The sequence below is a fragment of the Ictidomys tridecemlineatus genome, chromosome 15 (assembly GCF_052094955.1).
Source record: "Ictidomys tridecemlineatus isolate mIctTri1 chromosome 15, mIctTri1.hap1, whole genome shotgun sequence".
Taxonomy (NCBI): Eukaryota; Metazoa; Chordata; class Mammalia; order Rodentia; family Sciuridae; genus Ictidomys; species Ictidomys tridecemlineatus.
The window spans coordinates 5,189,452-5,216,386 of record NC_135491.1 but is presented as its reverse complement, the minus strand read 5'-3'; the positions used below and the strand labels follow the sequence as shown (position 1 = coordinate 5,216,386).

At 55.0% G+C, this 26,935-nt stretch overlaps 2 protein-coding genes across 2 annotated transcripts in view; both read right to left on the bottom strand.

The window, feature by feature from the left end:
- The window catches only part of LOC144370694 (sialic acid-binding Ig-like lectin 12), a 45,820-nt gene extending 39,867 nt beyond the window's left edge, over positions 1–5,953 (bottom strand). Inside the window, exon 1 of the mRNA XM_078031498.1 lies at positions 5,305–5,953. Within this exon, the coding sequence (XP_077887624.1) occupies positions 5,305–5,754 (450 nt within the window). The 5' untranslated portion in view covers positions 5,755–5,953. The remainder of the gene's footprint in view (positions 1–5,304) is intronic.
- Positions 5,954–20,213: 14,260 nt separating this feature from the next.
- LOC144370695 (sialic acid-binding Ig-like lectin 13) lies at positions 20,214–26,018 on the bottom strand. The gene is made up of 6 exons (XM_078031499.1): positions 25,414–26,018; positions 24,952–25,230; positions 24,686–24,733; positions 23,553–23,810; positions 23,148–23,244; positions 20,214–22,821 (listed from the first exon to the last, which is right to left on the bottom strand). Exons 1-6 carry the CDS (start codon positions 25,853–25,855, stop codon positions 22,749–22,751), a joined length of 1,197 nt encoding a protein of 398 aa, XP_077887625.1. The 5' UTR covers positions 25,856–26,018; the 3' UTR covers positions 20,214–22,748.
- Between the last annotated feature and the right edge of the window lie 917 nt (positions 26,019–26,935).

Here is a 26,935-nt window from a genome sequence, read left to right as displayed (position 1 = left end):
CTGTCACCTCACATGCATTAGATGGGCAGTATTTAGAAAATAATAGGAAATTAAACAACCACAACAACAACAACAAAAAAAAACAGTGTTGCCAAGGATGTTGAGAAATGGGAACATCTTATGCTTCTGGTAAATGTAAGATGGTGTAACTTTTGCAGAAACAGGCAGTTCCTTGAAAATTAAAAATAGAACACTATACAATCCAGAAATCCTAGTTGTGGGCACATATCCAGAAGAATAGAAAACAGAATCTTGAAAGGATGCTCACACAGCTGTGCATTATTCACAGTAGCCAACAAATAGAAGCAACCAGAATCCCATCAACAGATAAATGGGCAAAGAAAATGTGGTGGATATTTTTAACCCTTAAAGGAAAGACCTTCTGTCACATGCTACAACACAGACAAACCTAGAGGACGTGTGCATGACATAAGCCAGTCACAAAAGGGCAAATCCTGGACACGTCCACCTCAGTGAGGCCCCAGAGGAGGCAAAGGCACAGAGACAGAGAGTAGGAGGGGGTTTGGCGGGGGGGGGGGGGCAGGAGGGCAGCGGGTTGTGCTCATGGATGGAGATGAAGTGCTCCGAGGATCTGCTGCCCAGCTCTAACTTCAACACGGCTAAGATGGTCAAACCCACGCTGCATGGTTTTTCACCATTGAGGACAGATCTAAAAAACAGAACCTCTCAGCCCCTCCCAGTCCTGCACCCTTCCTCCCCAGAGTAAGTCTCTCTCCTTGTGCCCATGCACCACCATCTGTTTGCTTGGTGGCTTGCTGCATCCCTCTGTCTAGAAGAGAAGCTCCGAGCCTCAGGTTTGCTGCTGTGTCTCATAGATGGGTCCCTGGCCCCTACACAGCTGGTCCCTGGTAGGTCTCAGGGACATTTCATGAGGGTTAAGGAATTCCAGAGCAGGCTACTTGCTGCCCAAACTCTCCAAAGCAGGCTCTAGATACAAAACACAAAGGAGAAGAGTGACAGGTCCTGGAGCAGGGAGGGTGACGGGAATGAATAGTGGGACTGCAAAGAGCCTCTGAGAGGGAGGAACAGGCAGGCCCAGGCCCAGAGGCACCAATGACCTTGTTCTGTTCTGGGGACCACAGTGACAGCCCTCTGCAGAGAAGCCCAGTGTGGGGGGCGGGAGCAGGCTGTGGGGAGGACGGGGCCAGGAGAGCGAGCTGGGCACTCACCAGGAGAGAAAAATTAAAAAGGGGGAGAAAAATGTCAGAAATTGAGATAAATATTTTAATGAAAACTTTGAAAAATCAAAATTCATGCCAAAATTCATGGAAAACAAAATAAACCCAGCATTAGTGAAAGTGTCAGCTGAGCCAACTGGAGGAACACTCTGTATGTTTTAGTGACATTTTTAATGGTTAGTTTTTTAGAGGACTTTAAAATAACTGAAATGGTCACGTTTCATTAATATGTAGCACAGCCTTTTCCTAAGTTGAGGATCTGATGTCCCCACCAGCCCTGAGGTCATTGTGCCTCCTGGCTCTGCTAGAGATGAACACGGGACGGTGTTTACAACCTACTCTTTGCTTCCCTTCTGTTCAGGGGAATGCGGCCACGCTGCACCATGTCTCTGGACTGAATGACAACCCTAAGTCACCTTAGCTAACGTTACCTTACCTAGTTTTGTCAGCTCATTAGAACACTATTTGTCTCCATCTTGAGGTTTTCTTGGCACCCCTTAAATTTTCACTGAAGGCAAGTGGCTCCTGGCTCCCCCAGGCTCCTGACCTGATGGGAGGTGGGGGGCCACCAGGGGCTGAGGAGCTCACTTTCCCTGTGGGTCAGCCTTGCACAGGGCCATGGTCACCATTTGCACAGACCCTGTGACACAGCAGAGCCTCATGCACAGTAGCAGAGCTGAGTAGCCACAACAGGGACAGGGGGTCAGCAGCCAAGGGTCTACCGTCTGGCCCTGCAGACAGGTGTTCAAGTGCAGAGGAAGTGGACACTGGGCGCCTGGAAGATGGCACCAGGTGGAAGGGGAGACAGAGGCGGGAGGAGAACAGGTCCAGGGAAGAGATCCCAGCCCCTAACCATGAAGGGGTCAGGGAGTGCGGGGGCTGGTGCTCGCTGCTCTGAGGAGCCATGATGTGACACAATGGCTTAACAGGAGGACAGCAGAACAGAGGGGGGTCCCTGGGCCTGGCCAGGGAGAAAGCAGGGAGGAGGGCGCTGTCAGCAGCCCACGGTGTGGGCATCCAGCTGGACAGCCGGCTGTCCCGGGGAAGAGGGGAGAGCAGCTGAGCCACCCTCAGCAGAGCAGTCCTGGGGACATCTCTGGGAGGTGTGGGGTGCGCCATGTCACTCACCTGAGAGGCTGGGCCCTGGACAGTGTTGGTATCCCCCGAGCCCGCCGCTGGCCTGGCGGACCTCTTCCTGTAGGAGCGCGCTCTGAATGGGGACACCAAGGAGCCTCAGTGGGGCCAGGGCGGGCAGAGGGCAGACGGCCGCCCCACCCCTGCCTCTTGCTGAGCCCAGGAGGGCGGCCACGTGGGAGAGGACGGTCCTGTCCTGGAGGCTCCTACTGGGAAGGCAGGCTCCAGGCTCTGGCCTCCGAGAGTGGGGACAGCCCGGGAGCCCCTTACTGGGATGCGGGCTTGCGTGGCTGGCTCCCCCAGAGCCCACCTGGACCTCAGGGGCCCTGGCTTCAAGCCCTCGGCCACCCAGGTCCCTCCAGCTCAGGGCCGGGCCCGGTTCGCCCTCCTCCTCTCCAGGGTGCTGCCCGGCCTCCCCGGTGCCCGCCAATGCTCACCCGAGGAGGAGGAGGGTGCAGGACAGGAAGAGCAGGGAGGTAGCTCCAGCGCCCCAGAGGGCCCCCCGCGTCACTCCAGATAGAGGCCCCGCTTTGCCTGTGGGCGACCAGAGGGAATCGCTTTGCCCACTCAGCTCCCAGGATCCCTCCTCCCTCCCTGATGCTCCCTGCAGGACCCTGGACTGAGCTTCCTGGTCCCTCTCCCAGACCAGGAGAACTAGGATGGGGAGGGGGCATGTGGTTATTAAAATTTGGTATTTTGTTCATCATAGAATTTTTTCATCCATTTTTACTTTTTTGATTACTGCATCGTGATACTATTTTCGCTCAGTGTCTGGGCTGGTTCTGTTCTCACGGGGGTTTTGTTTGCTTTTACTCTTGGCTTCTGGCTTCTGGCTTCATCCTAAATGTGGTGCCCAAGGCAAATGCCTCAGGAGCCCTGGCCCACAAAGCAAGGGCCCTGCTGCCCAGACACCTGTCTAAGGCCCACCTGGCCTCCAAGATCCACCACCCACCCCTTGGCCCTGCAGGGAGAGGACAGCGAGGCTCTGGGTCCCAGGCCCCAGCTGAGGGCAGGACAGAGATGAGCTTCCCCCTCAAGCCAAGGAGGTGGCTGTAGGGACTGGTGTGGGGCAGGTGCTGTCCCCTCCTCCTGCCCTTCTCCAGCCCACTGTGACACTCACTCTGTGGTGACAGGCTCAGGGAGATGTGCTGGGAGCCCAGAGGGTTCTGCGCATGGCAGGTGAATTCCCCTCCACCCCTGAGGTACTCTGCAGACAGCTCCAGCACCCCAGGGTCCATGGTCTGCGAGGGACACAGAGTCAGGTTCCCCCAGGACCAGCTCAGCCTGGCAGGGGGATGGCTGTCGACGACACAGAGCAGACGCAGAGATTGACCCTCCAGGATGGAAAGAGATGAGCCATTCCCCAGGGTTGTGGATTCTGTGGAGAAAGAGATAGAGGGTCAGAGTGACAAAGAACAAAGGAAAGAGAACCCTGGAGTCCAGAGAGGGGACCCCCAACACTCATGGACTGAATGAAGCACAGGAAAACACACCCTTGACCTGTGCCCAGGAACATGGCCAAGTTGATGTTCCTGTGACGGATGTGTTTTCCTGCACCTCCTTCAGCTACATTGACTCAAGCTCTTGAACCAGAACATGTGGCTCAGCTGTATTCTGTGCTCAGGAGCTGAGCTCACTGACGTGCACACCCAGCTGTGGACGGAGGCTCAGGACCATCCACTGCACACTCCTGTGGGCTGAATGGACTCAGTGCTGGTTGGCAGAGGACGCCCACAGAACGGGGTCCATGTGGGCAGTGGGACACCCTCACCACCGAGAACGAGGACCCTGAGTGCTACTGACATGCAGTGACCTTTCAGTCCCCAGGTGCACAATCCAAAGCTCAGCGCATCCTGCATGGACACTGGCCACGTCAGGGAGGGACCTAGGCTCTGGGGACAGACTGCCCTGTGTGTGTGCCCTGGAATGTGCCTCCTCCCACAAGCACTTAGAGCAAAGCTGTTGGGGAATAAGAAGAGGAGGCTGGAGGCGGGTCCAGGAAGAGGCTGGGAGGCGGCCTGGGAGCCCAGTTCTGCTGTGAGAGTGTCACCCTGTCCCTGTGGGGGTGAGGGGCAGGTGCTTGAGTCCAGGGAGCCTGGGAGGGTGGGGACAGGAGCTCAAGGCACATGTGGGGCTTAGGTGGGGAGGGGTCAATGGGTTCCCCAATAAGGGGCTCTGTCACCAGGTGAGGGGACCCAGCCCTGCCCTGAGCTGAAGAGGCCCTGCCCCCAGCCCCAGCGAGGCCCCTCCCTACCTGGGCCAGCTCCTGGGGACACAGTTACACTCAGGTTCTGTGGAGAGTCTGGGGCAGGGAGACACGCAGAGCTGTCAGTGGGAGGCTGGGGACATCAGCCTCTGTCCCAGGAGCCTCATGGTGGGGAGGGGTGGAGGCTGCATCCTCCTGGCCCCCCCCCACATGATTTCAGGACCCAGCACCCAGTGGCCAGGGTCTGACCCCTCTCCCTCTCCCTCAGGGACCAGCCCCATCAGAGCCCCAGGTGTCCCAGCCCAGCTCTCACATGAGATGTTCAGGTGGACGGTCTTTGTCCTGGTCACACGGGCCCCAGGCAGGGTCACCTGGCAGGTGAGGTTGGTGCCATGGTCCTGGGGCCGCGGGGTGAGGGTGAGCACTGAGGAGTGGGTGACGTTGGGGCCCAGGGAGGACACAGAGGGCCCTTCCCAGGAGAAGGTGGGGGGCGTCCCCTGCTCACAGGCCCAGGGCACAGAGCAGGTCAGGTTGCTGGGACGGCCAGACTCCAGGGTCCCAGGGACGAGGATGTCAGGGGTCAGGGCTGGTGAGCAGAGGGGGACAGGCAGGTTCAGGAGGGAGGGGGGAGGTGGGGCCCTGAGAGAAGCTCAGGCTCTGACCCAGCTGCTCCCTGAGCCCCCAATGCCTGACCCCAACTCCCCCAGGGCAGGGTCCCACCCAGCTCTGCCCCGTGACCTCCCTGAGGCTGCCTTGTCCTGGAGCCTTACCTGTCACACGCACTGACACACTGTGATCTTTGTAACTGAATTTCAAGCGTCCTCTCTCCACCCGAAAGTAGTAGGACCCCGCGTCCGTCTTCCTGGTGTCTCTGATGCTCAGGGAGCAGTTGTCGGTTCTTGGGTCCCCAAGGAGGTGGAACCGGCCCTGGGTCTCCTCCTGCACCTTCCTGTCAGGGTTGTTGGTGGCCACTGGAGCATCCGTGTCCTTGTCCCGTAGCCGGAACCAGTAGCCATGAACTGGGTTCCAGTTAGTCCAGCTGCTCCAGGGGTAGGAGAATTGGCAGGGCACATGGACACACAGGCCCTCCTGCACTGTCACCTTCTTCTTCTCCAACTTCAGGGTGTAATCTGGCTGGGCATAACCCCCCTGGCCCTCCAACCGCCCAAAGCCCTGCAGCAGGGGCAGCAACAGCAGCAGCAGCAGCAGCAGCATGTCGGCCGGGGCTGCAGGGCCGCAGGGGAAGTCTGCTCCCAGAGCTCCTCTCTGAGGAACTAAGAGCCCACAGGAGGAGGCCCACGGGAAGGGGACAGGAGGGGACGGTGGCCTCCTAGAGGAGGAGCTTCAGCCAGCCTCTGCCAGGGCGGCCTCTGCCCTTGGAGACCAGCCCCCACCACCACGTCCAGCCTGCAGCCCTGAGGACAGAGAGGACAGGGACCCTCCCTGTGTCACCCTGTCTCCTCCCTCCCTGTTGACGTCTTTCCTCTTGGGAGACTTTTCTGCAATGTCACTCAATGGGCTTCCTCTAACCAGAGCCCTGAGTGACTCTAGGGCCATTGACGATTGTAGGGTCAGGAGACGAGGGAGGCCACTGGGCTGAGCAGGTCCCCTCTCCTCCCTCCCTCAGCAGCCACACAGTGTGACACCCTCTCTGCACAGCAGACCTGGACATTGACCTCAAGAAGTCACTGCCAAGGGGACAGATACTAAGTCCTCAGGCACCTGGGCCACGGTGGGGTCTACTGGGCAGCGTGGAGGGCTGCTCCCGCCCTGGCTGGACTTTGGCCCCTGGGGACTGTGCAAAGGAGACACAGGGCTGAGTTCTCTATGGTAAAACACCAAGGACCCAGAGGGACCCAACTGGCAGGTGGCCTGAGGGACAGAGACCCAGGCTGAGGCCTCATGAGGTGGGACTGGCCAGGAAGACAGTGGGAAGGGAAGAGGCAGATTTTAAAAGATGCAAAACGTCCCCTCAATCACCAGCCACCAGGACGGACTCCCTCACCGCCATGCTCTCTGCTGCGGGTTACTCCAGAGCATGTGGACCTGGGGCCTCCAGAGCTGGTTGGCTCTGCCCCAGGAGTCCCAGGAACAGAAGGCACAGAGCACGAAATGCCAGTGTGGACGTCCACCCTGGGGTGGCCAGGATTCCGTGTGAGCAGCAGCATGCGCCTGAGTAGAGTGATTTGCAGCTGGGGCAGGTCCTGGGGGTCCTGGGAGGGGGAGCCCTGTGACTCGTGTGGGTTTTCCTTGAAATCTTTTTCTGGGGGAGGTGGAAAGATGTGTCATGTGGGTAAATGTGCCCCCAAAACAACAGCTCCGTGATTGAGGACCAAAGGAGTGTCCTTCAGGACAGGCCACCAGAGCACCCAGGGCCACCATTGTCCTGCTCCCCGTGGCCACCCCTGCTCCCCTCGGGCAGCCCTGGCCTCCTCTGCAGTTCTCCATCTGAGCTCACCCCCTCCAACACCATGGCTTCCTCTGAGACTCTGTGCACAGAGAAAGTTGGGCTGTGTTCGTCCACTCAGCCCCATGGACCTGTCCATTCCATGGTTTCCCCAGAACCAGCTCCCAAACCTGGGGTGGGGCCGTGCACTGTGACGGCTGGGGGAGGGGTGGGGTTCCACACGCAGCCCCCCCTCACCACCCCCTGCATTGCCAGCTGCAGTCCCACCTGCAGCCCTCCTAGGCCCCCCGCTGCCGAGACACCCTCCCAGCAGGAGCAACTGCAGAGCCCATTGGTCAGAAGGGCTGCTCAGGACCCTCTGTTTTCCATAGTCTCCAATTTGCAAAGAAAAACAGAAGAACAGGAAGGAGAGACCTGGGGAAGCCACAGAGAATCCACATGTAAGAGAGGAACTTGTGAGAGAGCTGGAGAAGCCCTCTTGTTCCACTTCCCCAATTTAGAAGAAGACACCCAGGTCAGAGTGGTGAGTGCTGTGGGCTGAATGCTGTGTCCCTCCAAAATCCACATGGTGACATCCTAACTGCTAAGGGGAGGGTCACAGGAGGTGGGGACTTTGGGAAGTGATTGGTCCTGGGGGCAGAGCCCTGATGGATGAGATTAGTGTCCCTTACAGAAGGGACCCAAGGGAGCTCCTTTGCCCCTCTGCCACAGGAGGACACAAGGAGGAGGCAGGGTGGAGGAGGACACTGGCCTCCCCAGACATGGGGTCTGCCAGCCCCTGGGCTGTGGGCGTCCAGAACTGTGAGGAGCAGATCTCTGCTGTGCACAAGCCCCAGGTGATGGCCTCCCCCCACAGCCCAAGGACTCAGAAGGCAGGTGGGTCCCCTCTTGCCTCTTGTCTGGGGCAGCACCTCATCAAACGTTGTCCACCAGGGCTGACGGGGCTGGGGAGGAGAAGTCCCGTCAGATGGGGAGGGAAGGACTGTCCAGTCTGTCCAGGGGACAAGGAGAAGCTGCATTCATGCCACAGCCAGGTGGTGCCCATTCACACTGGGCCCTGAGGTCTGCAGCTGAGGGGGGAAGAGGACAGGTCCAGTGGTTTCCTTGAGGGACAGCAACGTCTGGTTGGGGACACACAAGTCCCCAGACAATGCCAGTGCCACAGGCAGGTGGCTGAGATGAGCAGGCCCAGCTGGGGGTGGGGGGATCTTGCTCTTCTGGAGAGGAAGGTGAACTCTCAGGGGACACAGGCAGAGGGACATGGTGGGGACGTCGGGCAGACCTGAGGGACATGGGTGACCCAGGGGACGCTGAGACAAAGGCCATTCCTGGCTGAGTTCCCCACACCTCTGAAGCCCCCTCTGCTGAGGTCCTCAGCCAGCAGTGAGTCTGTGCTCCGTCTGTGTCCACTCCCGCTCTGCCCAGCAGGGAAAGGGCGCTGCTCAGAGTGGGCGCTGCCTCTGCTCAGGGCTGGCTCTGGCCTGGGGATGGGAGGCCTTGGGGTGCTGTCCGTGGTGCCATGAGAGTGGGTTCTGACCCAGGAGATGCGACAGCTCTGTGCAGGAGCCTGACCAAGAGTCTGCAGTCAGGGGTCAGCACGTCAGGTGCGCCAGGGAGAGCCCAGGTCCACCTGGAAGGGGGCACTCAGGAGGGGACAGATCTCGGCTTCGGTCCTGTCCACCCTCAGGAATGCCCTATGGGCCACACCAGGCTGCTGGCTCTGTCCCCATTTCACCTCCCTACACCCCTGACTGAGAGGGGGATTGTCCTTGGCAGGGGGACGGGGCAGCTGGTGTGCAGGTGGGTGAGCCGCTGTGGGAAACAGTCTCCAGACACAACCCAGACCCCACCCACAGGACAAGGGGTTCCTCGGTCACTAGAGGGTTATCCCCTTCCCACAGCCCCTCCTCTGGGGGTGACTGGAGCCCAGGGCTGCTCTGGCCATAGAACGTGGAGGCTGAGAAGTTCAGAGACTGAGGAGGTCAGGCAGCCTCCACCCCACCCATGGATCCCTGGGCACCTGGGCATCCTGGGCCTCTGCTGGACAGAGACCCACGTGGACGAGCACCAAGATGTCACATGTCCCACCCTGACAGAGGCCACCATCTCAGTGCAGCTGCCTGAGAGAGCCCAGGGCCAACCACCAGCCACAGTGCCCAGCTGGGGTCCCGCCCACCCACAGCAGGGGACGTACAATCCACTGAGTCCTGGGGCTGATGGGCAGCAGTACCTGCCTGGAACAGCAGGCCACGGGGCACAGCTGAGGGAGAAGGAGGGCCTGCACTGGGCTGCTCTTGTTGCTCACTGATCTGAGAGGACTGCTCTTAGCTGGCCACGAGGATCCCTGTGTGAAGACCCTCTGGAGGTCTCCACTCGGTCAGCCTGGCCAGGCCAGAACTGCATTCCCAGAATCCTCTGCTCTACATGCTCCAGGCTAAAGTGGACCCAGGACCAGGCGGAAGGAGAAGCAGCCACAGGGCTGGGAGGGTCAGGAAGCCTGGGCTATTACAGGGATGGGTCACAGGTCACCAGGATCTGTTGGTCATCTCACTGGTGGGACACAATGGCTCCTTACATCCAGGCCAGAGGGAGGGTCCTGGTGACAGCCACTGGGAGAGGGATCACTGAGTGCTGGGGCAAGCACTGGTGGCCCAGGTGGACCCAAGTGGCCGAGACTGAAATGGACAGCAACATGAGAACAACCAGGGAAAATGTCGTCCCTTATGCCAAGACAGTGACCTAGGACCTCTGACCTGACCTCTAGGGTCCTATTCACAGGTGCCCCATCCTCCCAGGAAAGAGGGCAGGGTAAGGCCCATCTCAGAACTAGGAATGTACAGTGCCTAGGTGTGTGTGTGTGTGTGTGTGTGTGTGTGTGTGTGTGTGTGTGTGTGTGTATGAGGTGGGGGGGAAAGAGAGAGAGAGAGAGGGAGGGAGGGAGGGAGAGAGAGAGAGAGAGAGAGAGAGAGAGAGAGAGAGAGAGAGAGAGAGGAGGAGGCGGGGGAGAGAGACAGGCAGACACTGCAGAGTCAGGCTCTTCTCTGATGCTATAATGAAGTAGCTGAGTCTGGTGATTTATAAAGAGCAGAAGTTCATTTGCCTCATGGCTCTGGAGGCTCCACATGAAGAGCGTGGAGCCCCAACTTCTCCCCTGGGGGGCTCCCTGCTGTGTCATAACCTGGCAGAGGGCACCACAGGGTGGGGTGGGGCAAGCACGCCAGCCCAGGTCTCTTCTGACAAAGTCACAAATGCCATCAGGGGTCCCCACCCCATGAGCTCATCTAATCCTACTCAACTCCCAAAGGCCCCTCCTCCTGTGGCTTTGGGGACCACATTTCCCCATGTGGACTTTGGGGGACACATTCCAGCCACAGCAGATGACATAGAGATACAAAGCAAGTAGGAGCAGGGTTGCGTGTTACCAGGTATTGTCATGGACGGGATTCCTGTCCCCTGATGTCCCATGACCCCATTCACATCTGTAACCTGAGAATCCTGGGGTGGCTGTGCCCACTGTAGGTGACACAGAGGCAGACCATTAAAGCCACAGATTTATGGGGGACAACAAATCTAGAATGCAACAGAGCCTCAGGGTGGGGTAAGGACAGTACAGTGTTACCAAGGGAACGTTCAGGTGGCAGAGGACTGTCCCCTGGGATTCCCACCAGCATCTCTCCTCAGAGCACTGGGTGCTGAGGTCCCTGCCCTGCAGCCCCCCCAGGCTCCCCCGCAGGCTCCCCCAAGCTCAGCGTGTGACACCTGAGAGGACTTCAGCAGAGCTCCTGAGTTGGTCACGGGCTGGTCAAGGTGACGTGGGACAGGAACCTGCCTGCAGGGGAACAAGGACTTCCCATCTCTGACCCCAGCCTTCCCCACGTGAGCTGGGGCTCTGGCCCTGCCATGGGGTGGCGGAGACCCACCCTTTCCTTCTTACTTGGAACGTCACTGAAGGCGGTGGTGCCGGGAGAGCAGGTCTGGGACGAGATGCAAGTTCCTGCTCAGGGTGGGGTGCGGCCACGGATGCTGCCCCCCTCCGTCTACAGCCAGAGTCAGCACAGAAGGTGGAGTCTGGGCTCCCTCTCCTACATCTGTCCCCAGGAACCAGGCCCTCAGTGTCCCTAACCTGAACTCTCCCTGGGGTCCCCGTTGCTCTCAGGGTCCTGGAGCCCTGGCCCCACTCCTAGGAGACGTCCAGCTGGACAGTTCCTCCACTCACCGGCCCCAGAACACAGCGTGCGTGGTGCCTGATGTCACCTTCCCAGGTACAGAGCGAGACCTGGAGATGGCTGCCAGCGCCCTGCTCTTTCTGACCTGGGGTCAACCTTCTCCTTCCAACCTGACCCTGACCCCGTCTGTCTGGAGGCCCATGGAGGTGGCTCAGCACACAGTGAAACTGTCCTCCCAAGACAGGGACCTGGGGAGCCCAGGCCATGGGCAGTGCTGTCCACGGTGCTGAGCAGCGTTGGTGGGGCCTGGGCTTAAAACCCACCCAGCCCTGCAGAAGAGTCAGGGCCCACGGGAGGGGACCCAGCTCAGGCCAGGAGAGTGGGCGGGAAGGTCTGGCCTGTCTGACAGGAAGGATCTGGGAACATGCAGACCTCGTCCATGGGCTGGGATCTGGAAAGCTGCCGTCCCCTTCCTGGTCCATCGTGGACTCTCCTGTTGTCCCTGCTCCTTTAGGAACACTGCGTCTCCAGGAATCCCCATGGGGCCTCAGGTTGAAAATCCCAAACCTGAAGAGAGAAGGATTCAGGGAGATGGGCCATGGGCACAGAGGGGGACAACTGAGTGACAAGGACTCATGGGTGAGGGGCCGTCTATTCCAGAGACTGATCATCATAATACCAAGAAGTGGGGTCACTGTCCTTAGGACGGTCTTCCAGCAGGGTTCTTTAAAAGGTGCTTCTCACCAGACTTTGCTGGTGCAGTTTATGCTAATTCAACAGTTTCAGGGGATCCAGGAGAGACCAGGTGACTCCCCCTTTCCTGAGTGTCGGCTGTGCTCTGTGACAGCCCTCCTACAGGTACAGTCTAGGACACCATCAGAGCCGGTCCTGCTCCCCAGAGCCAGCGGCCCTGGTCATCCTGGTGCACTTCTGTCTTCACATCTGGGCATTTCTTCTGTCATCTGGAGCCTCTTGGAGATGTGGTCTGTGTCTTCTATGTTCTCTTTCTTGGTGATTATCCAGCTTTCCTCGTGTCCTCCTGGTTTTGAAGAAGCGTGCGGCACACCACTGACCTCTCACGGGAGGCTGGGAATTCATGTCCCCACCAACTCCTTAGTAACGGGCGATGACCTCAGGACTTCTGCACGTCATTTTCCAGGTCCTTCTCACTTGGCAACGGGAGGACTTTCTAGAACAGATATCAGCGCACCTCAAACCTCCATTAGACCTTGTCAGTACCCCCCCATCATTTTCTCCTCAACAGCATCCATCAGCCCATCTCCCACCTGAGCAGAAAAGACACCAGAACGCCACCTTCCTGGAGCCCACGTCCCCAGAGGCCCAGGGAAGAGCTGGGGAAAGTGACCAAAGTGGGTTTCTGCTAAAGGTTAGGACAATGGATTTGTGCCAAAGAGGACTGACTTTCCTCCAGTGTCACTGCCTTCCCGTCACCTCCTTTCTGAACCTCCTCGGAGAAAACACAGAGCTGTGGGTCTGAGTGTGGGGTTCCCCTTACTATGTTCTCCTCTGGGAAAAGCTAAATGCTCCAGATTTAGGTGCTGACACGTGGATCATCGTGACAGTCTGGAGTCCTTCCTGGGAAAGGAAGACCTCGGAGCTCGCCCACACCTTAAAGACGAGGGGGGCAACTGCTGGGGAGGGTGGTCCCCCAGGAGTCTCTGTGTTGGGCTCCTCTTGGTGGGTCACCCAGAACCCGGGGCACTGACTTCTCTACCCACATTCTCAGGCTGTGCCTGCGGGGAGCACCCCTGGGGATGAGACAATGTCTCCCCAGGACTCGGAGCAGGCTCATCCTGCTTCCCAGAAACCACTAGGTTCTCCAGCTGGTCTGCTTTGTTTCCTGGGGATCTCACTGAGCCAGAAGTTTCTCTGAGCTTGTTCTTACCAGTAAAACCAACCAAGTCACCCTGAGAGCCACCAAATACCTGAGCCCTGTTATATACTCACCATCTGGCAGGACAGGGGGCACTGAAACTGTCACTAAAGACAGAAAGGCAGGCAGGTGCTGAGGGCCACTGCCAAGTAGGAATGTAGCATCGAAATTTCCTTGCCAGCGTACCCCATGTTAAATGGACTTGCCTTGGAAATCCACTGTGACCTTGCATGTGTGTTTGAGAAAGGTGACCCTGCTCAAGGACGAGGGTGGATCCAGGTTTAAGGTGTATCCTGCAGGTTTGAGGAAGTATCCCTCTCCTTGGGTTTAGGACGTTCCCGGTTTAAGACAATGTGTTTTTAGGGAAGTTCCAGGTTTAAGTTTATTGCTGCTGGGAATAGGGGGTTCCTGCTGCCTGAGTTCCCGCTGAGTTCTCCTGGAATTGAGAAAGTTTTTGGGACATGAATTGTGTGGGCAGAACTGGGATTTCCCCAGAACGTGTTTAGAGGCCGGTGTGAGTGGCTCATGATCTAGTGCCCAGCCAAGACTGCGGCATTTTGGTGGCCCAAACGGGGACGTCTGCAGCTTGGGGGTAAGTGAATTTGCTCGCTCCTGAATGAGAGCAAAAAAAATGGGTGACCATTTCAAAAAACAATGTGTTCTTGTTTTGATTTATTTTGTTTTTATTTCAAGTTGCCTGTTCCTAGAACTTTGTCAGGCAAACTGGGAAAAATGGTTGACTCAAGGTTTGAATTTATTCACCTCCGAGGAAGAGAAATTGTTAGAGGAAGGAGGCACCCCAGTAAGACCAAGAACAGCTAAGGCATATGTTGATACTATACAAATATGTAGCCCATGGCTTTTTAAAGACAAGTTATTAAGTCTATCAATTGGACCATCATGGTATCCTGTAGAAGGATTTTTCTTCAACAAGAAAGAGATGGCTAGTTCCGTTTACTATACTTGTCTAAGATCTTGGTTTTTACAGACATCTGATTAATTTACAAAGCTAAAGTGTTAAAATATCAACCACTAAATATAAAATCAAGTACTCTTTACTTATTAAGTTCCATAAGGCAATATATTTAAATATATTTATGTGTGTTTTCATAAATTGGTAAATAGAAAAAAGGTTTAATATTGCTTTGGTCTGTGTCTTTGCTGAAACAAGTTTACTAAGAGTTAAGATTCTATCATGTGTAATTTATATACAAAGAGTATAAGAAGTTTCAGTTGGGTTTCAATTACAGTATAATAGTACCTTAAAAAACATGAAAGTATTTCATCTTATTAAAGTGGAGTAATTTGTCTAAATCAGAAATTTTATAAGGGTTGTTTCAGAATGTGAATTTATAAAAAGGGTTAATAGCTAGAAAAGAGATAAAAAGATTCAAGATGTGGAAATATATTTTAATATAAAAGGTTAAAGGTTAAATAAATGTTTCTAGATGAGATAATCTCTGTGTGGTAAAGTAAAAAGTTGTAAAATGTCATTTTAAAAGATTTTGAGGAAACTAGACTTACTTTAAAAGCTTGAGAAAGGAAGAAAGAAAAAAAGGTATTTGTACATGGCAGATTGAGACAAAGCTTCTTAATGGAGTAAAAAAGAGCCTTTGGTTGAAGGGCAGCCATGTAAACTAACATTTAAGTGATTTAAACAGAATCTAAGCCTCGTTTAAAAGAGTGAAGCTGTAGGTGGTGAAAAAGTACATTTAAAAGTACAGTATAAATGATAATTGAAGGCTTTAAAGGGTTAAATTGAAGGTGGTCGAGATACCTTCATGGCGGAAAAAAGATTGCTTTACTCATTAAACCAAAAAGAAGGAGATGAGATAATCTTTGTGTGGTAAAGTAAAAAGTTGTAAAATGTCTAAGTATGTTACAAAAGGCTTTAAAAGGTTAAATTAAAGGTGGTTAAGATGCCTTCATGATGAGGAAAGAAAACTCATGAAAATGGGAAGATAATAGGATAAAAGATATTTAGGTAAAGAAAATTAAAAATTTGAAATGGAAAACTTTAAAAACAGAAGTACAGAAAGATAAAAAAAAGAGAGAGAGAAGATGTAGAAAGATAAACAAGATATAGGAAGATAAAAAAGATGTAGAAAGACAAGAATTTTAAACCCACAAAATAGGAAACAAAAGAAAACTAGGAGAGAAAATAGCAACTAAGGGTAAATATAAAAACCTTAGAAGAAAACTAGAAGATAGAAATAAGATAGAAAATGGTTGAAAATGTCAAGTAAAGTTATTTCAGATAAAAAATACAAAAGGCTAAGACAACTATTAGATACAGACATTTAAGATAGAAAAAGGTACAAGAGAGAAGTCTACAGTAAAATATTGGATAAAATAAAAGAACAAGGAGATTATTAGTAATTTTTTTCAAAAAGCCCATCAACTTTAATTTCTGGTGGTGCAGAAATTAGAAGTCTGAGATGAGGGTGTTAAAATTTATAGACAAGAGCCAATTTAGAAAACATTAAAATAGAAGGAAATTAGTTTAAAACCACATCAAAAAATTAAAAGGACTAAAGTAATTCTAAAAACTAAGGCAGAATGCTTTTGAAAGACTTACATTTAAAAGGATCTTAAAGGGGTATACATCCCCCAAAGATAAACTTAAAATAACCCTTTTTTACTCTAAACTTTCTAAATTTGGATTCATCAGGACTTAGTGCTGTGGAAAGACATATGTATCCAAAAAATGTACATAAGCCTAAGGTACTTTGGAAGGATATTCTAATTCTAAAGGTCCTGACACAGTGATTTGTCTGGAGTCGGGGTTCTGTTTGTTTCCACGGGGAGAACAGCAGCCGATTTGGATTCCAGAGACACTAACTAAAGCAATTTCTACAGACCAAAAAGAAGATAATTTGACTCAAATCCCATAACAGCTGATCCAGAGCTCCAGCTTAGCTATTCTTACATCTGCGACAGTGATTAACCATGGTGCTTTTTTCAATATCTATTTTATTATTGCATTTTTCCCACATCATAAAGTTCTATTTTATTTTTTGAGCTCATACAAACCTAGGTTAATGTTTTTCTGATCAGTTTTATTTTTTGACTGTGGAGTTTTTAAACATTGCAGTGGAGATTTCACCTAGGTAAAGCTACAAGGCCATTACTATTGTCTTATGTGTTGTATGTTATGTGTGCACACTTCTGTTTTGTGTTGTATGTCTGTATGTGTATATGTCCATATTTCATATATGAGGAGCGCTCATGAAAAAATGGATCCGAATTTTTTTATTCACGTGATTTAAATGGTTTAATTTAAATTAGGTAAACAGCTGTTAAGGATTGTTTTTAAAGGTGGTTAACAGATCTGTTTACTAATTTAAATTAGGTAAACATCTGTTAAGGATTGTTTTTAAAGGAGGTTAACAGATCTGTTTGTTTACTTTCACCTTTCCTTCTCATTATATTTAATAATTCTGTTCAGGATAATGTCTCTTTAGCATCATTGCCAGAATTCCCATCTCCATCCCAGTGCCAGTGAAGACTAAGATAAAACCAAACTACAGCTTCTATGATAGCTATCACAGTAAACTGGTGCATCAATGAATATAACTAAACAAGTAATGCTCAATCAAGGACTCGATTTACTTTGGGAAGAAATGGACATATTGATAGACTCTTCCGCTTTGAATTGCTTGCAGAACTTGCCTGGACTATACATCAGTTGTATGCATTGTGAACTATTCTCTGGTGCAGCGAAATGTGGTACTGCTGGCATATCTTTGCTGATGGTGTCACCAGTGATGCAATTTTTCCAAAGGAGCCATCAATTGGCTTGGTGTCGTGGCATTTCTGTATCCTCCTCCCTTCTACTAGTGATGGTCTAAAATTTGGGGGCCAACAGAGGTGAGGCAAAGAACCTCACCCCCCCACTGGCACCAAGGCTAAATTTGGGGGCCAACAGAGGTGAGGCAAGAACCTCACCCCCCCACTGGTGCATAGGCCTATCCACAAGTATGGCTGAATGCTGGACCGGTAGTCAGTGGCGGGTTGATCTGATTGCAGTGGTACCAACCTAAGACAGGAGGCTGGCGCCTAAAGGTCAGTTTTTCCATGACGGGTAAGAACCATATGTTTAATTGGACAACCTACCAGGCACGGTCCTTAAGCCACATTGCTTCTTGTTTAATTAATCAGAAGAGGGGAGATGCTGAGGGCCACTGCCAAGTAGGAATGTCACATCGAAATTTCCTTGCCAGCGTACCCCATGTTAAATGTACTTGCCTTGGAAATCCACTGTGACCTTGCATGTGTGTTTGAGAAAGGTGACCCTGCTCAAGGACGAGGGTGGATCCAGGTTTAAGGTGTATCCTGCAGGTTTGAGGAAGTATCCCTCTCCTTGGGTTTAGGGTGTTCCCGGTTTAAGACAATGTGTTTTTAGGGAAGTTCCAGGTTTAAGGTTATTGCTGCTGGGAATAGGGGGTTCCTGCTGCCTGAGTTCCCGCTGAGTTCTCCTGGAATTGAGAAAGTTTTTGGGACATGAATTGTGCGGGCAGAACTGGGATTTCCCCAGAACGTGTTTAGAGGCCCGTGTGAGTGGCTCGTGATCTAGTGCCCAGCCAAGACTGCGGCAGATAGGAAAATGCTGCGGTCAGAGCAAAGACCTGAGATGAGAAGTTCATGTAAACAGTAGCGCCATTTTTCTAAATTACAAAAGCACTTATTGGGAGGATGTATCCAGCACCATCCTTGCTGTGGAAACTAGATAAAAACACCTTCATCCAGCATCGAATATTGGGCCAAGACTTGCCCTGGAAACGGGCAGTGAGGACTGGATGCCTGGGTGGGCACAGGCAGATAAAGGAGAGGGGCTGTTAAGGGTTTGTCCCCTCCAGGGCCAGGCTGCACAAGACAGTGTTCACAAATGGGACATGCAAGGCAGAGAACTTACTGATGACCCCAGAGGTACCCAGGCACGGTGACACTGAAGGAAGAGGAGGGAACTAGGCTGAGCAGGGCTCAAGTGTCAGCTAAAGACTTGCATAGGGTGAGAGCAAGGGAGGGACGGGGCCCTTCTTAAAGAACCCCGAGGGGACGATATGGAAGACCCATGTGGGAGAGAGGGGAGACGGGGCTGAGGAGATCAGCGTGAAGCTGAGAAGAGGAGGAAGTGAATACAACCCACCAGGAGTGGAGGCCACGGGGATGTGGCAGAGGAAGTGAGTCACTTTCAGGAAGAGACATTCGCAAGACTCGAGTCATGGGGTGTGATGGGTGAGAGAGACCCCAGGGACTCCTAGGGACGTCACTGGGGAGTGGTGGCAGCTCCGTCACCAACAGGGAAAAGGAGCTCCTCTGCGGCTCCCTGCAGACGGGACAGGACAGAAGGAGGGAGAGCCACCGGGGGCCACAAGGGAGAAGGGAGGCCGCGCAGGTGTGGAGACTCAGAGGAGGCTCCCGGGGGGAGGAGCAGGACAAGGCCAGAGGTGGACAAGAGCCTCCGGACAGGGCTTCCCAGGAAGGAGTGGGCAGCAGCTGGAGGATGAGAGGAGCTGTCCCATCTCTGTCCTCAGTCCCCAGAAGTCCTGGTACGGAGCCATAAAGTGCCAACGTCCGTGCTCAGAGACACTGTTCAGGCTTCCTCAGGTGGAGGCCTAGCACCTAGGACGGCCTAAAGTTACCTTGATGGCACCAGAGGACCAAAGTCTCCCAGGAGCAGGGCCTCGCAGCCCTAGATTAAAATCTGGGGGGCCACCAACAGCCGAAGCCCAGACCTGATGAGAGAGACTGGAACTCCCTCAGCTGTAGCACACCCATAGTCGCACCTGGACCAGCCACTAGACGTGGGCTCTGCCACCCAGACTCCAGGTTACAACTGGCCTATTTCCCCATCCACTAGATCATTTAAATCCCTCGACTGGCCAGATGGGGAGCTTTGAGCTCTCCTCCTCCCCTCCTCATCTGCCTTCATGCAATAAAGTTCTTTTGCATACACTGGTGCCCAGCGTTGGCCTCTCTACATACTGGGCACCGTCCCTCACTTAGTGACAGTCCCAACTCTGCTCTTAGTTTGGTGGCATGCCAAGCCCTACCACTGCCCTCTCACCAGAATATGCCATTAGCCAGTCTCTGTGAGGCGTCTAGAGAAGAAAGTTCTGGTGCAGGAGGGCCGACGTGGACTCAAGAAGCATGGATCTGAGGAAGGAACTGGTGACTGGTGTGCCACCAGCTCCCCAATAGTTACCAGAATCCAGACACAAGTCACCCAGAGCTCTGACCACCAGCAACACCCGCCATCCCGTTTCCTCTGCACAGAGAAGCAATGTGGGATAAGACAGTTCTCCTGGCCACACTGACTCTGGGGATTTCACCTAACGGAGATCCAAGGACTCCAAGGTTGCAGAGGGATGGACACTGGGCCACATGGACTCCTTGGGGGCAGGATATAAGAGAGACTGACATCCATGGGAATGGAGGAGGTCACCCTCTGAGGGCTCTGGCATGCTGCAGGTCGACTCCTGGGGTGGCCACACTCTGGGGACCACAGCACATGGATGGTGTGTGGGTCAGGATGAGGGGAGGGCAGTGACCTGACCATGAGGAGGAATCAGGCTATAATCTTCACAGTGGCCAGTCTCGGGGCCTCAGCGCTCTAACTCTGGATCCTCAGGGAGGATAAGATTAGGAGTGAACCATCTGTGGCCCCCCAACTCCCCCTTTGGGTTCAGGACCCTCCCATCTTCTCCCCACTCCCACTCCCCATAACAAAACCCGAGCTAGCCAGGGCCTTCACAAGTCTGGGGCCCATGCACTAGACCCCTGTCACAGACACTTAACTACTGTGGACCTCGAGTCAAGAGTAAAGGATCCTCCTGGGGCCACTAGGGACAACTTCCAATGACAGGGGAACTTGGCCACAATCCTAAAGACTAAGAAGACTCCTGGGGGTGTCCCAAGCATTGTTCTGCACGTGGAAAAAGCTCAAAATCATCAGTGCTCACACTATGACTACCTTATTATCTACTCTGCCAAACAAATGCCACAAGACTCAGTGGATCTTACACATCCTTCAAATCTCATGGTTTCTCTGGGTCTGAAATCAGAGTGCAGCTGAGTCAGGTCCTACAGCATAAGGCCTCTCACAGGCCATGATCCAACGGATGCTCCAGTCATTTGAAGGACAAGGGAAGGAGTCCCCCCAGGACGACTCTCGAGGTTGGGGAAAGGAGTAGGGTCCTGAAGCTGCTGGGTGGAGGACCAGTCAGAGGCCCTGATTTATTAATGACAGCAGACACACGTTCAAGACAGATTGCAGGCCATCTTGAGGGTGAGAAGCTTCAGGAATAAAGAAAAGAATTCACATTCAAGGGAGAGCGTGGGCCATCTCCAGGGGGAAACAGCAACACCTTGGTCTGGGGTGTCCACATTCACACTGGGACAGTAGTTAGGGCCTGGACTAGGGGGGAGCAGGGCTGTTTCTCTGGCCCTTGTGCATTGCCCTCGAGTCCATCTTTGAGACAGGGCAGGGGCTGAGGACCTGAGTTGGTGGCTCAGGAGGGCTTGTTTGGCATTCCAGTGGCTCATGGACGCTTCTCTTTGAGACTCACTATACCTTTACTTTTTTGCATCCCCAAGTTCCTCCCTCAGGGCCAGTGCAGGGCCACCCTCAGAAATGTAGGATGACACTGCATGGACCAAAGTCCCCAGGGACACAGAAAGACGGAGACCTGGCAGGGACGGGCCAGACCACTGTCCCCTCTACCAGGCATCAGTTGCTTCAGTGACCCTACAGAGAGCAAGGCATGATGAGGTGCAAGGTGGGCAGGGCTGCAGTACAGTCTGAGGAAGGTGGCTTTATCGTGATGGCACTGGGGAGCCCTGCCAGGGTCCTCACAGGGAGAGACACTCATCCATCGGGAACTCTGAGGGAAGACTCAGGTTCTGACGGAGATTCCAGAAAGGGGGGCCAGGGAAGCCTTTGGGCCCCTCAGTTTTGGGTCTCCAGCATCTTGGGATCCCATAAAGACCTGTCTCACACACGTCCTCCACCCTGAGCTCCACCCCAGGTCCATGGTAAAGCAGAGGGTAGTCGTCTCACTGCCCGAGGTCTGCACGGAGGACCTCAAGTGCACCCACCATGGACCTCAACTGCACCCACCATCGCAGCTCTCTCCCACACTCCCTGTGCACACGCACCACTACCACCCCCAGGGCCAGCACAGACCCACTGTGTCCCCATCCTCTGAGACTCTGCCCTGCGCATGTGCGTTCTGCCCTGTACAAGACCCATCTTTACTTCACTCCCTCCCCACAACCCCACTATTAAACCACGATGCAAAGAAAGGCCACCAATTGCAATTGACATCAAATTAAAGCAAGCCCGTAATTCCGACCAGCCAGGGCTGTCTCCTGAAAATCGTGGGAACAGAAGACAGCCCGCAGCTCTGAGGAGCGCAGCTTTACAGCACAGAAAGTTACAAAAAGGGGGTGTCTGCAGAACTTACAGATATCAGGATTTTGACAAGCATAAGACAGAGGCAGGCAGTAGGTAAAGGTTGAGCACTTAGGGAGTAAATTGGATTCCAGCATCAGAATTCATAAGGCGCCATTAGAGCTTCAGAGAGGGTCCTAATCTGGCCAGGGAAGGCCAAGAGTTATGAGGCGTCACTAAAGTCTCAGAGAGGGCTGCTATCTGGTGGGGGAAAGCCAGGCGTGGGTGAGGTCAAGGCACAGGCAGGCATTCCAAGCAAGTTCAGAAATCGCAGTGATTCATAGTAAAGCTGAAGTTAACTTTTCATGCCTTAGTGACGCGATGGCTCCCCATGTTAAGAGGGAATTAGGCTGCGTTATCACCCACCTCGAAGGGTGCAAACCATATGTTCTATAATTCCTGTAGCCTATAGTGACCACAAAACCAGGAAATCAGGACAAAGCCATTTCCCCTCCAGGCGATCCACCAGCGACAGCCCTCTGCCTCATCCACACCACGGTCCTCTCGCACCCTGGCGCAGGCGCAGAAGAGACGCCCAGCAGTGCCCTTGGAGCCTCAGGCCCAGTGGAAGCCTGGACCACAGGGTTGGAGGGAATCCCCCAGCCTCAGGCTCCCCGAGGACTGTTGCATTCTGGGAGTCGTAGGCCAGGCAACACCAAGGCCTGGAGGTGACCAAATCCTGCAGAGACAGGAGGGGGCGGAGCTGTGTGTCGGGAGCAGGATCTGCACCTGCCAAGTCTCGGACCCCAGCAGCCTGGCCCTGAGGGTGTGGGGGTCTGCAGAGGAGGGAGAGGACGGCTCTGGGGGAGAGTCCACAGCACGACCCTGGGAGGCCCTCTCCTCCAGGCTCCCCTGTTCCCTGTCACTGTCCATGGAGGGGACATGCAGCTGTTCATGCTGTGGAGGAAGTGGGCAGATGCTGGACGCTGGTGCTGGGGACAGATGGCAGGAGCTGAGGCCAATCCAGGGAGCAAGGGGGACGAGGACCAGGAGTGTCCAGGGGTAGGGGGACAGACATCAGGGAGGCCAGGCTTAGGAGGAAAGAAAGGCCAGGTGGTGACTGCGGTGCCAGGGAGGTTCAGCAAGGTCGAGGTGGGGACCCTCCTGGCTCTGCTGTAGAGAAGGGCCCTGAGCCACTATCCATATGGGACCCAGCAGGAAGGGGGGCTTCAGGATGGGGACAGGCAGCTCACCTGTGGCCATGGGGAGGTGGCCAACCTGGGGCCTTGACCAGAGAGGGGTCCCTGGGGATGTGGGAGGCTGAGACGCTGCGTCACTGACCTGGGACTACCTGGTGACAGGGTTTCCAAGCTCCTCGCCCATTGCTGGCCTAGCTGCCCTCTTCCTGGGGGACCTCACTCTGAGGGAAGAGACCAGGGCCTTCAGGGGGGCAGCTTGGTGCAGTGGGCAGTGGTCCCTGCCCTGTGCCCTGTCAGGGGCTGGAGGTGACTGAGGGAGGCTGAGGAGGCCTGGCCTGAAGACCTCTTTGATGAGACCCACTTCCCCCCACATTGGGCCAGAACTGGGGACAGACAGCGATGGCCCATGGCCCAGGCAGCACTCCCTCAGCCCCTGCCTGGCCCGAGCAACCTTCACTCCTTTGGGTCCCCAGCGCTGGGACTCTGGGATTCAGTGCCAGGTGCCTGCCCTGCCCACACCTCCTCTCCACCCCTGGGCAGCGCTGACCTGAGCAAGATGAGGCAGAGGCCGAGGAGCAGGATCTTGACAGCCACCTCCCCGATGGCCACCAGGACCACCTGGGCCATGGGCCCTGACCTCCTCCCTGCAGAAAAGTGGATGAGTCCAGAATCACCTGCTAATCCACAACCCAGGTCCCTCCTCCACCTGAGGCCATGGACATGGCTCCTCCAGGCCTCCTCCATCCCTAGTGTGGGGCCATCAGCCCAGGCCTCCCCCAGGCCCTGACTGCCCAGCAGCAGGACCCCAAGCACCGTCCAGCCTCTCAGCTGACTTGAGGCTGAGCAGAGGACCCTCATGCCCCCTGCTGGGCACGTGGGCATTTGCTCAGAGGCCTGGCACCTGCAGGTCCTTCCTGGGCTGGGGTCAGGTGAGCTGACCCAGGACACTCACTCTGCGGTGACAGGCTCAGGGAGATGTGCTGGGAGCCCAGAGGGTTCTGCGCATGGCAGGTGAATTCCCCTCCACCCCTGAGGTGCTCTGCAGACAGCTCCAGCACCCCAGGGTCCATGGTCTGCGAGGGACACAGAGTCAGGATCCCCCAGGACCAGCTCAGCCTGGCAGGGGGACGGCTGTCGACAACACAGAGCAGACGCAGAGATTGACCCTCCAAGACAGAAAGAGATGAGCCATTCTCCAGGGTTGTGGATGCTGTGGAGAAAGAGACAGAGGGTCAGAGTGACTAAGAGAGCAAAGGAAGAGAACCCTGGAGTCCAGAGAGGGGAGCACCCACACTCATGGACTGAATGAAGCACAGGAAAACACACCCTTGACCTGTGCCCAGGAACATGGCCAAGTTGATGTTCCTGTGACGGATGTGTTTTCCTGTACCTCCTTCAGCTACATTGACTCAAGCTCTTGAACCAGAACATGTGGCTCAGCTGTATTCTGTGCCCAGGAGCTGAGCTCACTGACGTGCACACCCAGCTGTGGACGGAGGCTCAGGACCATCCACTGCACACTCCTGTGGGCTGAATGGACTCAGTGCTGGTTGGCAGAGGACGCCCACAGAACGGGGTCCATGTGGGCAGTGGGACACCCTCACCACCAAGAACGAGGACCCTGAGTGCTACTGACACGCAGTGACCTCTCAGTCCTCAGGTGCACAGTCCAAGGCTCAGCACAGCCTGCATGGACACTGGTCACTTCTGGGAGGGACTTCGGCTCTGGGGACAGACTGCTCTGTGTGTGCCCTGGACTGTGCCTCCTCCCACAAGCACTTAGAGCAAAGCTGTTGGGGAATAAGAAGAGGAGGCTGGAGGCAGGGCCAGGAGGAGGCTGGGAGGGGGCCTGGGAGCCCAGTTCTGCTGTGAGAGTGTCACCCTGTCCCTGTGGGGTGAGGGGCAGGTGCTTGAGTCCAGGGAGCCTGGGAGGGTGGGGACAGGAGCTCAAGGCACATGTGGGGCTTAGGTGGGGAGGGGTCAATGGGTTCCCCAATAAGGGGCTCTGTCACCAGGGTGAGGGGACCCAGCCCTGCCCTGAGCTGAAGAGGCCCTGCCCCCAGCCCCAGCGAGGCCCCTCCCTACCTGGGCCAGCTCCTCGGGACACAGTTACACTCAGGTTCTGTGGAGAGTCTGGGGCAGGGAGACACGCAGAGCTGTCAGTGGGAGGCTGGGGACATCAGCCTCTGTCCCAGGAGCCTCATGGTGGGGAGGGGTGGAGGCTGCATCCTCCTGGCCCAGCCCCCACATGATTTCAGGACCCAGCACCCAGTGGCCAGGGTCTGGCCCCTCTCCCTCTCCCTCAGGGACCAGCCCCATCAGAGCCCCAGGTGTCCCAGGCCAGCTCTCACATGAGACGTTCAGGTGGACGGTCTTTGTCCTGGTCACATGGGCCCCAGGCAGGGTCACCTGGCAGGTTAGGTTGGTGCCATGGTCCTGGGGCCGCGGGGTGAGGGTGAGCACCGAGGAGTGGGTGATGTTGGGGTCCAGGGAGGACACAGAGGGCCCTTCCCAGGAGAAGGTGGGGGGTGTCCCCTGATCACAGGCCCAGGGCACAGAGCAGGTCAGGTTGCTGGGACGGCCAGACTCCAGGGTCCCAGGGACGAGGACATCAGGGGTGTGGGTCAGGGCTGGTGAGCAGAGGGGGACAGGCAGGGTCAGGAGGGAGGGGGGAGGTGGGGCCCTGAGAGAAGCTCAGGCTCTGACCCAGCTGTTCCCTGAGCCCCCAATGCCTGACCCCAGCTCCCCCAGGCAGGGTCCCACCCAGCCCTGTCCTGTGACCTCCCTGAGGCTGCCTTGACCTGGAGCCTTACCTGTCACATGCACTGACACACTCTGATCCTTGTAACTGTGAATCAAGTGTCCTCTCTCCACTCGAAAGTAGTAGGACCCTGCGTCCGTCTTCCTGGCATCTCTGATGCTCAGGGAGCAGGTGTGGGTTCTTGGATCCTCAAGGAGGTGGAACCGGCCCTGGGTCTCCTCCCGCACCTTCCTGTGAGGGTCGTTGGTGGCCACTGGAGCATCCATCATTGTGTCCCGTAGCCGGAACCAGTAGCCATGAGCTAGGTCCCTGTTAGTCCAGCTGCTCCAGGGGTAGGAGAATTGGCAGGGCACATGGACACACAGGCCCTCCTGCACTGTCACCTCCCTGGGCACCTTCAGGGCATAACCTGGCTGGGCATAACGCCCCTGGCCCTCCACCCGCCCACAGCCCCGCAGCAGCAGCAGCAGCAGCAGCAGCAGCAGCAGCAGCATGTCGGCCCGGGCTGCAGGGCCGCAGGGGAAGTCTGCCCCCAGAGCTCCTCTCTGAGGAACTAAGAGCCCACAGGAGGAGGCCCACGGGAAGGGGACAGGAGGGGACGGTGGCCTCCTAGAGGAGGAGCTTCAGCCAGCCTCTGCCAGGGCGGCCTCTGCCCTTGGAGACCGGCCCCCACCACCATGTCCAGCCTGCAGCCCTGAGGACAGAGAGGACAGGGACCCTCCCTGTGTCACCCTGTCCCTCCCTCCCTGTTGACATCTTTCCTCTTGGGAGACTTTTCTGCAATGTCACTCAATGGGCTTCCTCTAACCAGAGCCCTGAGTGACCCCTGGGGCCATTGACAATTGTGGGGTCAGGAGACGAGGGAGGCCACTGGGGTGAGCAGGTCCCCTCTCCTCCTTCCCTCAGCAGCCACACAGTGTGACACCCTCTCTGCACAGCAGACCTGGACACTGTCCCCAAGAAGTCACCACCTTGGGGAGAGACACTAAGTCCTCAGGCACCAGTGGGCCACACTGGGGTCACCCAGGCTCTGGGTGTTCAAAAGGACAGCTCCACGTGGGGCTGGGGCTGTAGCCCAGTGGTAAAGCATTTGCCTTGCGTGTGTGAGGCAGTGGGTGTGATCCTCATCACTACCTAAAAATAAATAAGGATATTGTGTGTCCATCTACAGCTAAAAAAATTTTTAAAAATAAATAAAATAAACAACTCCATGTATTAGGGCCAAATGAGTGTCCTCCAGGACAGGCCACACAGCACCCAGGGAAAACCACTTGTCCTGCTCCCCGTGGCCACCCCTGCTCTCTCTCAGGGCAGCCCCTGGCCTTCCTCTGCAGTTCTCCATCTGAGCTCACCGTCTCCATGTCGCAAGGGGACAAAATTGTGACATACGCAGTCGAGGGGAGAAATAAAGAATGTCCACACCCTTCTGCCCCTTTTTCATGCTTTATTCCCTCAAATCACTCAATACAGCTTCACTCCATAGGTTCTTAATGAAGAAAACGACAATCCCTAACGCCAGGCCCTGCAACAGACACAGTGGATTCACAGCAAACACCTCGAGGTTCATTGTAGGC

What these genes read in the sequence shown, in the direction of transcription:
- LOC144370695 (XM_078031499.1), bottom strand. Translation starts at nt 25,855, where the DNA reads ATGCTGCTGCTGCTGCTGCTGCTGCTGCTGCTGCTGCTGCGGGGCTGT. An exon ending in CCTGAGCCTGTCACCGCAGA is followed by an intron (nt 23,245 to 23,552) that starts GTGAGTGTCCTG and finishes ACTTTTCTGCAG; the next exon opens with GGAGGAGGTCAGGGCCCATG. An exon ending in CTCTGCCTCATCTTGCTCAG is followed by an intron (nt 22,822 to 23,147) that starts GTCAGCGCTGCC and finishes CTCTTCCCTCAG; the next exon opens with AGTGAGGTCCCCCAGGAAGA.